This window comes from Giraffa tippelskirchi, chromosome 12 (assembly GCF_054371585.1).
Source record: "Giraffa tippelskirchi isolate mGirTip1 chromosome 12, T2T-mGirTip1v1.2.pri, whole genome shotgun sequence".
Lineage (NCBI taxonomy): Eukaryota > Metazoa > Chordata > Mammalia > Artiodactyla > Giraffidae > Giraffa > Giraffa tippelskirchi.
The window spans coordinates 15386794-15404172 of NC_137286.1; the positions used below are offsets into that span (position 1 = coordinate 15386794).

A 17379-nucleotide genomic window follows, 5' to 3' on the forward strand; every position below is an offset into this window, starting at 1 on the left:
CAAGGAGATCCAACCAGTCCATCCTAAAGGAGATCAGTCCTGGGTGTTCATTGGAAGGACTGATGTTGAAGCTGAAACTCCAATACTTTGGCCACCTCATGCGAAGAGTTGACTCATTGGAAAAGACCCTAATGCTGGGAAGGATTGAGGGCAGGAGGAGAAGGGGACGACAGAGGATGAGATGGCTGGATGGCATCACCGACTCGACGGACATGAGTTTGTGTAAACTCCGGGAGTTGATGATGGACAGGGAGGCCTGGCGTGCTGTGATTCATGGGGTCGCAAAGAATCGGACACGACTGAGCGACTGACCTGAACTGAAGAAGGGTTTCATATCAATTCATCTCTGAAAAACATCATATTAAAAGGGAAACCTAGAAAATATTGGGGTTGTTAAACGTTTTATATATATATGTGTGTGTGTGTGTGTGTGTGTTTCTTTAGCTAATTATCATCAGTCATCTCTCTCTTTCTCCCTCACTTACCTATCTATACATGTATGCAGACACATGACCTACTAAGGAGCTGCTTCACTAAAATAGGAAAAATCTTGGTCAGTGGACATTAACATAACTTGAGATGCTTTAATGGAGAGTCAAGGCTTCCTATCCATTTCTTACTAAGCCGGTTTGCATTGTAGGAGCCTCTGATTTAGAGGTTCTTTTTCAAGATGGGACTCTACCCTGAGGGGAAAATACTACTGGGATGTAAATTGACAGAGATCCAAGTAAAAAAGGAAATACAATTAGAAGATAGAAAAGGCAAAAGTATCAGAGAATCTCAGAAAACAAGGTGCCATATTTTTAATACCATAAAACGCAAGCGAAGAGAGGGCTTTGTGACATTAGAAAATATCTGAATGAAATCTACTAAGAGAGAAGGAAAATGAAATTTACACAAAAATGAAATATAGAAACATTATCAAATCGCAGGTACAGTTGCCATACAAAAAATACATATAAGGAAAAAAAGAATATTTCTACAGAAATTAAAGTCTGTGAGAAAGACTTGTTCAAAATGCAGATCAAAACTATAATATCTTAGAATGAGCCAAAAGATATTAAGAAAACAATTAAAAACATTAAAGAACAACATAAATCTGAATTTGAAAGCCTCAGAAAGAGGAAAAAGAATTTAGGTAAAATTAAAAACAAAAGAAGTAACATTTTAGAAATGAACACTAAAGCAGAAGAAATATATGAAATGCAAATATTGAAGACTGGTGTCATAGGTGAATGGTGCCATCACTTCTCTTGCCTCACCATCCCTCCCTCTTCAGGTTTTAATCCTGGGACATGTTACCTTATATGGAAACAGAGTCTTTGCAAATGTGATTAAGATGAGAGTCTTGAAATGGGGAGATTATCCAGGATTATAGGGTCATGGTGGAGACTTCTGACAAAATGTGGTCCACTGGAGAAGGGAATGGCAAACCACTTCAGTATTCTTGCCTTGAGAACCCAATGAACAGTATGAAAAGACAAAAAGATAGGACACTGAAAGATGAACTCCCAGGTCAGTAGGTGCCCAATATGCTACTGAAGATCAGTGGAGAAACAACTCCAGAAAGAATGAAGAGATGGAGCCAAAGCAAAACAACACCCAGCTGTGGATGTGATGAGTGATGGAAGTAAAATCCGATGCTGTAAAGAGCAATATTGCATAGGAAACTGGAATGTTAGGTCATAAATCAAGGCAAATTGAAAGTGGTCAAACAGGAGATGGCTAGGAATCAGTGAACTAAAATGGACTGGAATGGGTGAATTTAACTCAGATGACCATTATATCTACTACTGTGGGCAAGAATCCCTTAGAAGAAATGGAATAGCCATCATAGTCAACAGAAGCGTCCGAACTGCAGTACTTGGATGCAATCTCAAAAACGATAGAATGATCTCTGTTTTTTTTCAAGGCAAACTATTTCATATCAAGTAATCCAAGTCTATGCCCCTAACAGTAATGCTGAAGAAGCTGGAATTGAACGGTTCTATGAAGACCTTCAAGACCTTCTAGAACTAGCACCCAAAGAGATGTCCTTTTCATTATAGGGGACTGGAATGCAAGTAATCCAAGTCTATGCCCTGAACAGTAATGCTGAAGAATCTGGAGTTGAACGGTTCTATGAAGACCTTCAAGACCTTCTAGAACTAGTACCCAAAGAGATGTCCTTTTCATTATAAGGGACTGGAATGCAAAAGTGGGAAGTCAAGAAACACCTGGCGTAACAGGCAAATTTGGCCTTGGAGTACCAAATAAAACAGGGCAAAGGCTAATAAAGTTTTACCAAGATAATGCACTGGTCATAGCAAACACCCTCTTCCAACAACACAAGAGAAGACTCTACACATGGATATCACCAGATAGTCAATACTGAAATCAGATTGATTATATTCTTTGCAGCCAAAGATGGAGAAGCTCTATACAGTCAGCAAAAACAAGCCTGGGAGCTGACTGTGACTCAGATCATGAACTCCTTATTGCCAACTTCAGACTTAAATTGAAGAAAGTAGGGAAAACCACTAGACCATCAAGGTATGACCTACATCAAATCCCTTAATGATTATACAGTGGAAGTGGCAAATAGATTTAAGGGATTAGATCTGATAGGGTGCCTGAAGAACTATGGACGGAGGTTCATGACATTGTACAGGAGATAGGGATCAAGACCATTCCCAAGAAAAAGAATTGCAGAAAAGCAAAATGGCTGTCTGAGAAGGCCTTACAAATAGCTATTAAAAAGAAGAGAAGTGAAAAGCAAAGGAGAAAAGGAAAGATATACCCATTTGAATGCCGAGTTCCAAAGAATAGCAAGGAGAGATAGCAAGCCTTCCTCAGTGATCAGTGCAAAGAAATAGAGGAAAACAACAGAATGGGAAAGACTAGAGATCTCTTCAAGAAAATTAGGGATACTAAGGGAAAATTTCATGCAAAGATGAGCAAAATAAAGGACAGAAATGGTATAGACCTAACAGACGCAGAAGATATCAAGAAGAGGTGGCAAGAATACACAGAAGAACTATACAAAAAAGATCTTCATGACCCAGATAATCATGGTGGTATGATCACTCACCTAGAGCCAGACATCCTGGAATGGAAAGTCAAGTGGTCCTTAGGAAGCATCACTGTGAACAAAGCTAGTGGAGGTGATGGAATTCCAGTTGAGCTATTTCAAATCCTAAAAGCTGATGCTGTGAAAGAGCTACACTCAATATGCCAGCACAATTGGAAAACTCAGCAGTGGCCACGGGACTGGAAAAGGTCAGTTTTTATTCCAATCCCAAAGAAAGGCAATGCCAAAGAATGTTCAAACTACTGCACAATTGCACTCATCTCACATGCTAGCAAATAATGCTCAAAATTCTCTAAGCCACGCTTCAACAGTACATGAACCATGAACTTCCAGATGTTCAAGCTGGATTTAGAAAAGGCAGAGGAACCAGAGATCAAATTACCATCATCTGTTGGATCTTCGAAAAAGCAAGAGAGTTCCAGAAAAACATCTATTTCTGCTTTATTGACTATGCCAAAGCATTTGACTGTGTTCAGTTCAGTTCAGTTGCTCATTCATGTCTGACTCTTTGTGACTCATGGACTGCAAATCAGTCCTGAACATTCATTGGGAGGACTGATTATGAAGCTGAAACTCCGATACTTTGGCCACCTGATGCAAAGAACTGACTCATTTGAAAAGACCCTGACCCTGGGAAAGATTGAAGGCAGGAGGAGAAGGGGACGACAGAGGATGAGATGGCTGGATGAGACATCACCCACTCAATGGACGTGAGTTTGAATAAACTCTGGGAGTTGGTGATGGACAGGGAGGCCTGTTGCGCTGCAGTCCATGGGGTCTCAAAGAGTCTGATATACTGAGTGACTGAACTGAACTGATGAGGATAAATCCTAAATTCAATCACATTATCCTAAGAGGGACAGGAGGGAAGATTGGATGATATGCAAAGAGAAGGCTATCAAGTGAGCATGAAGTTAGAGCTTAGAGTGATGTGGACACAAGCCAAGGAATGCTGGCAACCACTAGAACCTGAAAGGTCAGGGAAAGGAGTCTCCTCCTCAGCTTCTAGAAAGAAGGTGGGTGACCCTGCTAAGCCCTTGATTTTGATCCTGTGATATAGATTTTCATTTTCAGTCTGGTCGATTTAAGACTATCAACTCTCTGAGGGTAGTGATCATGTGTTTTTGGTTCATGACCTAAGCTCCATTGCCTAACATAGTATAGGCACTCAATAATATATGTAATATCCCATATGTCATAAATAAAGTAAATAAAATTGTGCAATCTTTCTTTACAACTGATATACTAGTCACTGTAATAAAAATGCAATTTCATTAGCACCGGGTCCACTGAGGCAAAAATATCTCCCATCATTATGGTGTTGTCTCCCTAAATTCAGAAAACCTCAGTTAAGCAAGAAAAAATAACTTGCTTTGTGTATATGTATTCCTAGTGGCTCAGACAGTAAATAATCCACCTGTCTGGGTTCGATCCCTGGATTAGAAAGTTCCCCTTTAGCAGGCATGGCAAACCATTCCAGTATTCTTGCCTGGAGAATCCCCATGAACAGAGGAACCTGCCAGTCCATGTGGTTGCAATGAGTCGGACACAACTGAGGGACTAAGCACAAGTACACACACTGAGGCAAAAATATCTCCCATCATTATAACTTTATCACCCTAAATTCAGAAAATCTCAGTTAAGCAAGAAAAACTTGCTTTGTGTGTATATATGAATATACATTTATGGCAACTTGTGCACAATGTAGTAAAGCACATGTTTGGTTTTACTTAAGCGTTACTACTAATTACATGATTTCGACTAATGCCAGTAATAGCAATAAAAGTATTTGAAATGTTAGTTGTATGCTGATTTGTGATTTTAACATTCAAATAATTAGGCTTTAAAAATAATCTGTTATAAATTTGACTTTGTTCATTTTGCTAAGGCAAATATCTGTCACATATTTCATATCATTATTAATATTTAGATAGAGTTGTGTTTCTATTGTATTTAAAAATTTTAGCCTTGGGTCTTAAAGTGAATATATATTTCATCCAAAACGCTAGAGGAAACTTTATCTTTTCTTTTTTTCACTTTGTAGACAGATTGCTTCATGAACACCAATCTTACTATTCACTTCTGTTTCTCTTTACCTCTTTCCTTCTAAGGATTGGGAGCATAGAGCTACCTGGCCTTGACATTGTGCCTCTGGCTGACTATAAAGGCAAAACTACCTCATGTGGTACTTTTGACAGGGCCCTGATATAACAAATGGAGGATTCCAAATTTGCAACTCACTCAGACTCTCATTGTCTAAGACAGGGACCTTAAAGTTGTGAAGATTATAAAATAAAAGTAATTTGAAACTGTTAGAGACAGTGAATTGCCCTCCTCTTATTATCTGAATCACTGTCAATCTTTGGGAGACATTTACTAACTTCACATATTTTCTAAGTGAAGGAGATGTAGGTACATTTCCTTTTTCTGATCTAGTTTTTGCACATAAAGTAGATGCTTTGATAAAAAGCCATGGGGGAGAGTATGTTTCATTATAGTGTCAATTCTCCGATGTAAATATTATTTGGATTTATTGATATGTTAAGCTCATAGCTCTTGGTTTCATAACAGACCAATGCAGGAAGGTATTAAGAGGCTTAGCAATGTAAATTTCTTTCTGTTGTATGGTTTGAGAGCATGCCAACTTAAATATTTTCCATAATTTTGTTTTTAATTTTGAAAATATTTTTGTTCATATATTTTAGGTGAGGAAAGAACTTAAATAGTACTTTGCTCTTTTGCAGCTTATTTGCATACACGTTAAGGACAAAATGAGATAAAAACAAAGCAAAGTCCTTTCCAACTGTTTAAGAAGCAATTTAATAGAGCTTTTTCAAATATATGTTACATTAGGTTTTTTAAAAATATCATGAGTTTCTTTAAACTAACTTGAGATTATTAGATTTTTTAAACTAATTTTTTTTCACTAATCGTAATTGTTAAATAGACCAGGTTATTGAATCTTCTTAGAAAATGCAAACCCTTGTTTAGAGCTGCGTAATAGTTCATATTGTGATTGTATAGTGACTTATTTAGTCGGTCTCTTATGGACTAAATCTTATCCCCTCCAAATTCATACGTTAAAATCCTAACTCTCAATATGACTATGTTTTGAGATAGAGACTTGAAGTAGGAATTTAAGTTTAAATGAGGTTGTAAGGGTGGAATTCCCAATTCAGTAGGATTGTTTTTTGAGGAAAAGCCACAGACATAAGAGCTTGTTCTCTCTCTCTCCACAGGAGAAAGACCATGTGAGAACACAAAAGGGATGCACCGTGGAAGGTAAGGGGAGAAGTGTCGGACTTCTAGCCTCCAGAACTGTGAGATTAAATTTCTGTTGTTTATATCACCCAGTCTGTGACGTTTTGTTATGGAAACACAAGCAGAATAACACATCCTATGAGTGAATATTTAGTTTGTTTTATATGATTTACTAAGACTATTTTGGCCACCTGATGCAAAGAACTGGCTCATTTGAAAAAACCCTGATGCTGGGAAAGACTGAAGGCGGGAGGAGAAGGGGACGACAGAGCATGAAATGGTTGGATGGCATCACTGACTCAATAGACATGAGTTTGAGTAAACTCTGGGAGTTGGTCATGGACCGGGAGGCCTGGCATGCTGTAGTCCATGGGGTCACAAAGAGTCGGACACAACTGAGCAACTGAACTGAAGAATATTTTGCCATTATATTATGCTATTTAATATTATATTTTATTATGCCAATATATTTACTATTATATTTTATGACATAGTGACTAAATAGTAATTTTACATTTTTCCTACAATGTTTTACTATTGATATAATGGGAATTCTTGTCATAAATCTTTATGTACATCTCCATTTTTTCCTAGTAAAATTCAATATGAAGCAATACTGGGCCAAAAGTTACACATTTTGGGGCAAAAGCTAGGAGAAATTTTTTGTTTAAAATTTTTTGTCCAAATATGTTTTATATCAGTTTATACAGCCATCACTTGTCCATGAGAGCTCCTTTCATCACAGGCTTGCCCAAACTGCATTTTAACAACAAAAAAATTGCTTTCTGAAGTAAAAAGTGAAGAACTTTTTTTGTCATTTGAATATATGTTTTTGATTATTTTAAAATTTGATATTCTTTTCATATTTGTGGGTTATTATTTTTTTCTTCTGTACTGGATTGCCATTCATGTTCTTTGCCCATTTTTCTGATTGTATGTCCTTTAGAATACTAATGATAAAACCAATCAAATTATGTTCTAAAAATGTCTCCCCTTTTCACTTCTTAACACATAATTGATGTGGAGCTTAAGGTATAAAAACAACTACCTAACTTACATCTCAGTTAGACGTGTAAAATATTCATTTATTCACCTATCATTTAATGAATATTTATTGAATGTATTCTCTGTGCCTGGCAGTACTCTATGCCCTAATATTAGAGAATTAAACAAAATACTGTCTTTACTTTCTGAAATTTATATTCTCATGAACAAGTGACAGGAAGCAAGCAATGTGTCAGATGGTGTTAAAAGTATAAAACAGAATAAAGAGTGTAAGAAGAGCTGAGAGTGGGGAGGGTGATTGCAGTTTTACAAAAGTGTGTCAGGGAAGCCCTCTGAGAAAGTGACTTTTAAGATCTGAAGAAAGTTCAAGAGTGGGCTAAGCAGCTGTCTGGAGGAAAAGCTTCCCATAAAATGGAATATTCAAATGCAGAGACCTTGAAGCCAACGTGCCCTTGTATGGTATCAGTTTTAAAAAATTGTGTATTATTGTTAATGTCAGAGAGGGGAAATTTTTCCCTTTTGAGTTCTAGTGGCTAGACTGATAATAACATTGATATAAGGTGGATCAGTAGAAAAAGAAAAAAAAAAGAAAAAACTTGTGTACATGGAGGTCTCATAGAAATGGGACATAAGAAGTGTCCAAAGCAGGCAACTTTTATACTTTTCTACTAAGACAGTGAATTTGTAAGGAATTGACAAGACAAAGAAACTTAGGTTTGAGTGCTTAATTAGTACGGAATTGAAACAGGATTCGAATTTGGGGTACTATATTACAGAAATAAGAATTGTTTAGGTAGTCTTCTCAGTTCAGATTCCCTATCTCTGGTGATAAGATGTGTCCTTCTACCTGCAAATACAGAGTGTACCTTTCACATGAGAGATTCATTTCCTGCTTTCAGGAAGACAGAGAGGAGGGTCAAAATGTTCCTCTTGCATTAGCTGTTTCTTAAGTAAGTTGAATTGAAAGTAATCAGTATGCCTTTGAGGGAGAAAAAACAGTCTTTTCAGCAAGTGGTGTTGGGAAAGCTGGACAGTGCATGTAAGTCAATGAACTTAGAACACTCCCTCACACCAAAAACAAAAATAAACTCAAAACAGCTTTAAAGACTTAAACACTAAACATGACACCATAAAACTCCTAGGAGAGAACATAGACAAAACATTCTCTGACATAAATTGTACCATTGTTTTTTAGGTCAGTCTTCCAAGGCAATAGAGATAAAAGCAAAAATAAACAAATGAGACCTAATCAAGCTTATAAGTTTTTACACAGCAAAGGAAACTATAAACAAAAAGAATAGGCAACCTACAGACTCGGGGAAAATATTTAAAATGATGAGACCAACAAGAGCTTAATTTCCAAAATGTACAAACAGCTCATACAACTCAATAACAGCAACAACAAAAACAGCTCAATCAAAAAATAGGCAGAAGACCTAAATAGACATTTCTCCAAAGAAGACATAGAGATGGCCAACAGGCACATGGAAAGATGCTCAACATTGCTAGTTATTAGAGAAATGCAAATCAAAACTACAGTGTGGTACCATTTCATACTGGTCAGAATGGCCATTGTTAAAAAGTCTACAAATATTTAATAACAAAAGCTGGAAAGGATGTGGAGAAGAAGGAACTCTTCTACACTGTTGTTGGGAATGTAACTTGGTGTAACCACTAGGGAAAACAGTATGAAGATTTAAGAAACTAAAAATAAATTTACCATATGACCTAGCAATCTCACTCTTGGGCATATAGCTGGAGAAAACTGTAATTCAAAAATTATATGCACCCCAGTGTTCATAGCAGCACTTTTTACAATAGCCAAGACATTGCTATTATAAATAGCCATTTGCCCATCAACCCAAATACTGATCAACAGATGAAATATGATATTCAGGAGGCCCAATCTGGTCTGTCTTATTACAGAAGTTAATACCTAGGAACTAAAACATTCATATGCTAAAGCCTTGACCACCTATTGTCTTGTGCATATGATTGCTTATTTCATGAGCTACCTAGTAGTTATCTCAAATTTAAAAGGCAACTCTAAATATGAAGGTGTCATTATTCAATGCTAAAACACTATTTATTTTATCATATATTTTTCTATTCATAAAATATTTTGATTAGTATTGGTTTAGTTAGATACATCTTTGATTTTTTTTTTCCAGAAAATATTTGTAAAGAGTGTGCTTTTTACACTTCCACAAATACTTAGGTACCTGAGAGTTTTGTTTACTTTCTAATGATAATAGTAGCTTGGATGGGTTGATTCTTGAATTGGAATGTTTCCTCTTTGAAAGTCCAATTTAGGATTACATCTTTATTTTTGAAATTAGATTAGAGGAAAAAAGGGATATATTTAGTATGCTTACTTTTCATTAATAATACCAGGAAATGTCTTTTCATCAGAAAAACTGAAGTTCTTTAGCTCATTAAAAATTTATTGTATTATTCTTTACTTTTTGCATATTTTCACCTCATTTTAAAACTCCCATAGATGCATGTACCCCAGTGTTCATTGCAGCACAATTTATGATAGCTAGAATTTGAAAGCAGCCTAGATATCCATCAACAGATGAATATACTATATACACTAGATTTTAGTACATATAGACACCAGATTATTAGTCAGTCATAAAAAAAGAATGCTTTTGAGTCAGTTCTAATCAGTTGCATGAACCTAGAGACTATTATATAGAATGAAGTAAGAAAGAGAAAAATATTGCATATTAATGCATATGTATGAAATCTAGAAAGATGGGACTGATAAACCTATATGCAGGACAGCAATGTAAATGCAGACATAGTTAACAGACTTGTGGACACAGTAGGTGAAGGAGAGTATGGGACCGATTGGGAGAGTAGCATTGAAACATATACATTACCATATGTAAAATAGATAGCCAGTGGGAATTTGCTGTATGATGCAGGGAGCTCAAATCTGGTGCTCAGTGACAGCATAGAGAAGTGGGATGGGGTGAGAGATGGGAGGGAGGATCAAGGGAGGGAACCATATATACGCCTATGACTGATCTGTGTCAGTGTCTTGCAGAAACCAACACAATATTGTAGAGCAATTATCTTCCAATTAAAAATAAATTTAATAAAAAATGTAATCTTTGTGAGACATTGTGTATGGTAGGATCTCACTAAATACTCTCTTCCCTCTCCACTTCCTCTCTGTGGTTTTCCTAATCAACCCTTTTACTAGACTGTGAAAATCATGCCATTATTAGGGGGGTATATTTACTTAGCGAGTATGAGAATGGTTTTCATACGATAAAGAAAGGAGTATTTTTTTCCTTTGTATGTAGGACAGTTGAAGGAAATAGTACTAGAATGAATACCCAAAGCCATTTCTTATAAACATATATTTACCACACATGGATATTTACAAACCTTTTACACGAGCATGTATTTATAGTTTGTAGAGCAGGGCTGATGTTACAAATGGATGAATAGCTGATTACTACTCAGTATGATTTAGGGGCAGTGATTTCTTTCAAGTATCTTTACTGGCTTGAACTATAAGGAGTATAGCCTTGAACCATCTCTTGTATTTTTCATGCTGGAATTGGCTGACTCTAGAGTGTGGTCTTGGGGATCTTCCTGTTTCCCTCCAAATGATCTTTTTAAAATTTTGTTTATAATTTTAAAAATCGTATAAACATATTCTGAATCATATGAGGCAGAGTCAGGACAGATATGTGACTTAAAGTTGCTTATCATTATGTTCTGAAGAATAAGTTTTTGATATAGAATCATATTTTATCAGGTAGAAAATTTTTGACTTAAACCAGATATTATGATTTATAATAATTCAATCAATCATTTACTTATTCAATCATTCAACACTATTCACTGAGTGCTCAGGAGTAATCAAGGTAAGCATTTCTCTTGTCTTAATGTCTAGTAGGAAAACATGAAATAAATTATTATTGCAATTTAATTACATATTCTAGTGTATTTATAGAATTTAATTCACCTGCCATTGCAGGAGATGCAGGAGACCTGGATTCGATCCCTGGGTCGGGAAGATCCCCTGGAGTAGGAAATGGCAACCCACTCCAGTATACTTGCTTAAAAAATTCCATGGACATGGAAGCCTGGCAGGCTACAGTCCATGGAGTTGCAGAGAGTCAGACACGACTGAGCACGTGCACACACACAAGCTCATTGAAATTCACTAGCAAATATTAATATTTCAGAAGACAATTACATAATAAATGTTCACTGTGCTCAGTCACTCAGTCATGTCGACTCTTTGTGAGTCCAAGGACTCCAGCCCATCGAGCTTCTCTATCCATGGGATTTCATATGCAAAATTACTGGAGTGGGTTGCCATTCCATTCTCCAGGGGAATCTTCCCAACCCAGGGACTGATCCTTTGTCTCTTACGTGTTCTGCTTTGGTAGGTAGATTTTATTTTACCACTAGTGCTACCTGGGAAGCCCCAAATATTCATTATAGAACTGTAAATAAGGACTAAATTAATACATTTGTCAGTATTTCCTTCTGGGATATTCATACATTGTCCTAAAGTAATAAAACAATTCACATATTTAATTTTGTTGAGTATAAGTTTTGATTATGCGTTAGTTGCTCAGTCATGTCTTACTCTTTGTGACCCCATGGACTGTAGTCCATCAGGCTCATCTGTCCGTGGAATTCTTCAGGAAAGAGTACTGGAGTGGCTTTATATGCTGTGCTGTGTTTAGTCGCAGTCGTGTCCAACTCGTTGTGACCCCATGGACTATAGCCCACCAGGCTCCTCTGTCTATGGGGATTCTCCAGGCAAGAATACTGGAATGGGTTGCCATGCCCTCCTCCAGGGGATCTTCCCAACCCAGGGATTGAACCCAGGTTTCCCACATTGCAGGCAGATTCTTTACCCTCTGAGCCACCAGGGAGAGAAGCCTAGAGTTGGTTTACATTCAGCTGCAATAGTACTAATCTTTTGAGAATGTAAACTTCTGAATAGGTTTGTGCTGCTTCATAGCTATATATAGTAATTAGTAATGTAATGCAAGACCTGATGAAAGTGATAATAATAATGTTTTGTTTCTCTAAAAAATTGTGAGTGCTAAGGAAAGTAATCAATTTAGATAATATTTTAGTTGGAAAATTGATGACTACATAATACTGAATAAATTGTTAAAAAGAAATGAATAATCTTGCTGTAATGGAAGGATAGATAAAAATATTCATTTTTTATGAATAAAAATAATCTTACCTCATAATATATATTTTCAGATATCCATAGGAAATGAGCCAATTAAATAGAAGGTAGGAGAAACTTAGATAATAATAGTTTCCAATTGTAAGCTTGTATGCCAGTGGGCAAAATGGTTGCTTAATTTAAAAAATATTTATATCATATTATCACCATTCATAGTCAATTGTAATTCCAAAAAAATTTAAAAAAATAATTTTTTTGGCCAGAATGATGTCAGTTTATCAACTTGACATTTTAAATAACTAAATCAATAGGATTTTTGAATGGATCCAGTGTTCTTACAGATTCAGGTATATACAAACCAGGTTTAAGATGATTATATCTAGGGATTAGCAAATGTCTCTCTTCTTCCCTTGCAGTTTTAATTTAGAAAATTATCCCAAAGACTGGGTCTAATTCCATCTCCTGCATGTGGCTGGAGGCTAGCAATACATCCTTTAGGAACTACAGGAAACCTGCTTGCTTTCTTTTGAAATGATTCCCTTGACATTTATGCAAATAAGACTTGAGAAAGTAATCTCTAACATTAGTGGAGATCAGTTATGTAACCCTGGTAAGGCAGTTACATCATATTCATCAAGAAAGTTGCAAGAAGCTGCAGGTAAAAGGTGTGTGTATGTGTGTGTGTGTGTGTGTGAGAGAGAGAGAGAGAGAGGGAGAGACAGAGAGACAAAGACAGAGACAGAGAGATTCTGCTGCTGGCTAGAATTTTGCTGTTTATCTTTGTTAATAAAAGACTAAATCTTTTTGTTGATCTGCTTGCCATGTGGACCCTACCTTTGGTGCTCCTTTCTACACCCTTGTCATGACTCTTTTTCCCACTTATGGGTCAGGAAAAAGAACTGCTTCTTGTCATTTTTAAAAATGCACCCAGGCACAGAAATTCCATCTGAAAGTTTTATTCTCTCATTAGGAAAGCTTTAATGAAGTTTTTAACGTTAAAATAAAGGGAAGCACAACTTTGGAAGTGTTGTGTTCCTAATGAATTATTATTTCTTAAGGGGGAAAAGTTTTCAAAATGAGTTTTATATTTTTAAGAGGAAATTTAAGATAAATGAATAAACCCAAAGGGCTCCATTTTGATTGTTGTTCTTCTATTAACTTTGCAGCTTTTGTTGCAAACATTTTTAGCATGTTTCATAAAAATGTTTTTGGAAAATTTGATTACTTATGTACAGCTTAACATATCATGCTTTTCTAACAGAATATTTAACTTTTTACCAATGCACACTGTTTATGAATTACTAATTTGTCTTGGGTTAAGCACAAGAATTTGTTTTGGGTAGCATATCTGTTATCTAGCATCTAGAGTGGGGTACACGTTTGACTGTTAATGTATGTTTGTCCTTCCATCATTTTACAGTAAAATTGCCTTCCAAGGTGGATTGTTTTCTATAGAAATTGTCAAAAGAATTATTTCTCCCTCCTCCTCCCATGCCATGATGTACTTTCTTGGCAATGAATTTTTATTTTCATTTTTTATTGTGAGGTATTTATTATATATGAAAGTAATACTCTATACTAAAACAAACAGTAAAGGAATTTGCTACTGTAAACTACTCAGATTATGAGAACAAGTGTTACTTATATCACTAAAGCTACTCCCCCTCATCCTATAATACCATTACTCTCTGTCAGAGGTAAGTTTCTTTTTCATGAAATATTTTATCACTTGGCTTTGGGCCTTTTCACTTAATTTCATCTTATCTTTGCTTTTTCTAAATCTTTGCTATTTTCTTCTCTTCCAGACCACCAAGCACTGAAATGCTCTACGTCTTGGTCCTCAGTACTCTTCTTTCCTCTCTGTACAATCACTTTCTTAATGATCTAGCCCAGACTCAGCTTTTTAAAAATTATTATTACCTTGAAGATTTCCATATTTTAAGTGCCAACCAAGGGACTTTCATTGAACTCTAGACTCCTATATCTAATTCTCTGCTCAGCTTCTCCATTTAGATGATTAAAAGCCATCTCAAATTGAAAATATTCAAAATCCAAACTTCATTTTGTAGCCACTGCTGTACAATGTTTGCCTCTCTCATTTTCCTTAACTCTTCCAGATGCCTAATCCAAACATCCTCGAGTCTCTGACTCTCCTCTTTTTCTCATAACCGTGTTCAATGAATTAAGAAATTGTTTGAGTCTACCTTCAAAATTAGATCCAGAATCAATTCTTACTACCTCCAGGAAAATCATCCTAGTTCCATGCCATAATTTTCTCTTGCCTGGATTAAAGCACTTTCTTTCTTATTGCTTCTCCATCTCCCTCTCTTCCTCTTACAATCTCTTCTCCACATTGTACCCAGAGTATTTCTTGTAAAAGGTAAAATTAATCAAATTGTTTCTCTGGTCAAAACTCTCCAGCAACTTTTCATCTGAGTCACTGTATAAGACAAAGTCCTTCTAACGTCTTATAGGCTGTAGATGATCTGGCCCCTGGCTTCTCTGACTTCAGTTCATTTACTCTCTCTACCCCACTACCAAACTATTCTTCCCCAGCTACACAGGCCTCTGGCTGTTGTTGGAATGATCTAAGCACACTTCTCTTTCAGAGCATTTGTTCTTGCTTTTACTCTTCCAGTAATGCCATTCCCTTCAGAGAGCTGTTGGACCTCTTCTTCCTTTCCATCAAATATCTTTTCTAATCGTGCCTAATTGGAGAGATCTTCTGTGACTCTTGTATAAAGCAGCCAGCCTACCTCCAAGCTCACCAAATCCGTCTTTATCTGCTTTATTTCTACTTTTCCATAGATTAACCATCATATAAAATTAACTTATTTACTGTTTCTCTTACCACTAAAATGAATGCTGTATGTAAACAAGTTTGAGAACTGTTTTTTGACCGAAACAAACAGACTGCAAGTTATTTCTTCAGTCAAAGAAAAAAAAAAGGACTTACTAAGGATTATGAAAGAATTGCAATTTGGGGTCTACAACCATGGCAACCCACTACAGTATTCTTGCCTGGAGAACCCCACGGACGGGGGAGCCTGGTAGGCTACAGTCCATGGCGTCGCAAAGAGTCGGACATAACTGAGCGACTTCACTTTCACTTTTACCATGGTGAGCCACCTGCAAATCCCCCACAAAAATGAACAGGAGAACTCTTGTATAGAGGGGAAAAGGAAGTTGGGAGAACTAGAGTAAACAGAGAGTCTATGATAATCAGTTGCGACAATTTATCAATGGCTGAGCTCTTGCCAGGAAAGAAGGAGTCTTTCATCTTCATGTTGGGCTCAGCTATTATTATAGGACATGGAATCTCCCCATTCAAGCCTCTTTACTCTATTTAATTGAGTTTCTTGTTTATGAATTTTTAACAATCACTTCATTGCCTTTCTTTATAATTTGCCGTATTTATCGATATTAAGTTGAAACATATGAAAATTCCAATACCTGTCCTTTTTTTGTCCTACAAAAATGTCAATTTCAGTTGAATAAGCATTATATTTCTCTAATGTTTATATACTACATTTAAAATTTATATAAGTTAAATATGGTGTGTTTCTCATGGGTTTCTTTTTTAATCAATGTGATATTCCCAATATTGATCCATATTGGGTTGTTGGTAGCTGTGTTTGCTAATTTTTTAAGGTTATATAATATTTGTTTGTGTGACTTCACCATGATTTATTTATCTAGTCTCAAGGCCATGGACATTGTTTTCAGTTTTTTTGCTCTTTCAAATGATGTTACCATGAAATTCTTACACATGGCTTTGGTGCCCATGTGCACGAGCATTTCTGCTTTACACAGGTAGAATTAATGGGTCATGGCGGGGCATGTTTTCAACCTTATAAGGTAAGTATAGTTTTTAAAATTAGATTAGTGGTGATTGTATTGACTTTCACATTTACTGGTAGTTTATAAACTTTCTTGTTACCCTGCATTCTTATCAATATTTAGTATTGTCATGCTTCAATTTTTGCTATTGTAGAGGCTGTAAAATGAAATGATGTTTTTGGTTTTAATGTTCATTTTCCTAACTGTCAATGGGATTGAGTGTATTTTCAAGTGTTTATTGCCCCTTCATGTACTTTAATCTGTGAAATGCTTATTCATGGTTTGTGACCATTTTGGGGAAGTGGTTGAATGGTTTTGATTGTTTTCTGTTTCTTATTGGTTTGAAAGGGTTTTTTTATATTCTAGGTAGAATGTCTGCTCCTCTCTGACTTCTTTTTATGTTTTTAAATTATGAAATATTTTACATTTAATTATTTTTGATATATATTATTTAATATATTTTTAATATATTTCTTAAGAAGTTGTTCCACATCCAATGTCATCTAATCTAGGGACTACATTTTGAGATCCAGTATTGTAGATTATGATAAACATAATCAGGTTGTTGTACTAATTTACAGCTCCATTTCCAGTTGTATATTTTACTAGCACAAGCAAGCACAGCCACTAATTGCTTATATGAAACTTTCTCTCACAAATACTTATTCATCTACCCATATAATTAAAGAAAATCAAAATCATTTTACTCTTATATGGCGGAGACAAAAACATATTTATTTCTTGACTCAGGGCCCCATCCATTTGGTTGCTTTCTATCATAATATACTTGGGGAATAACTTGATAGTGTTGATATCCCAGAGAATATCTGATGATGTTATACTAATTAGGCCTTTTTTTGGTTATCCTGTTACTGTATAATAACTTACTTAGTGGCTTAAAACAATCATTCTAATTCATAATTTTGGAGATAAGGAATTTAGGAAGGGCTGGAACACATGATGGTTGCATTCATTTTTTGGTCGGAGATTTTGTTGTTTGAAAGCCTACCTAGGCTGGGCA

The 17379-nt window shown here is 35.8% G+C and overlaps 1 protein-coding gene across 20 annotated transcripts in view; it reads left to right on the forward strand.

The window, feature by feature from the left end:
* Positions 1-17379, forward strand: part of LOC145529023 (uncharacterized) — a 1122255-nt gene that overhangs the window by 586797 nt on the left and 518079 nt on the right. For 18 of the 20 annotated variants that reach the window (XR_014070838.1, XR_014070837.1, XR_014070842.1 and 15 more), the window contains one exon: positions 6310-6352. Coding sequence is in view for 12 of the 20 variants with exons in the window: in XM_081548496.1 (XP_081404622.1) it covers positions 6310-6352 (43 nt within the window). In the remaining 8 variants the exon portion in view is untranslated. Of the gene's footprint in view, positions 1-6309; positions 6420-17379 lie in introns of those variants that run through there. The other 2 variants (XM_081548505.1, XM_081548504.1) reach the window with 1 other exon arrangement.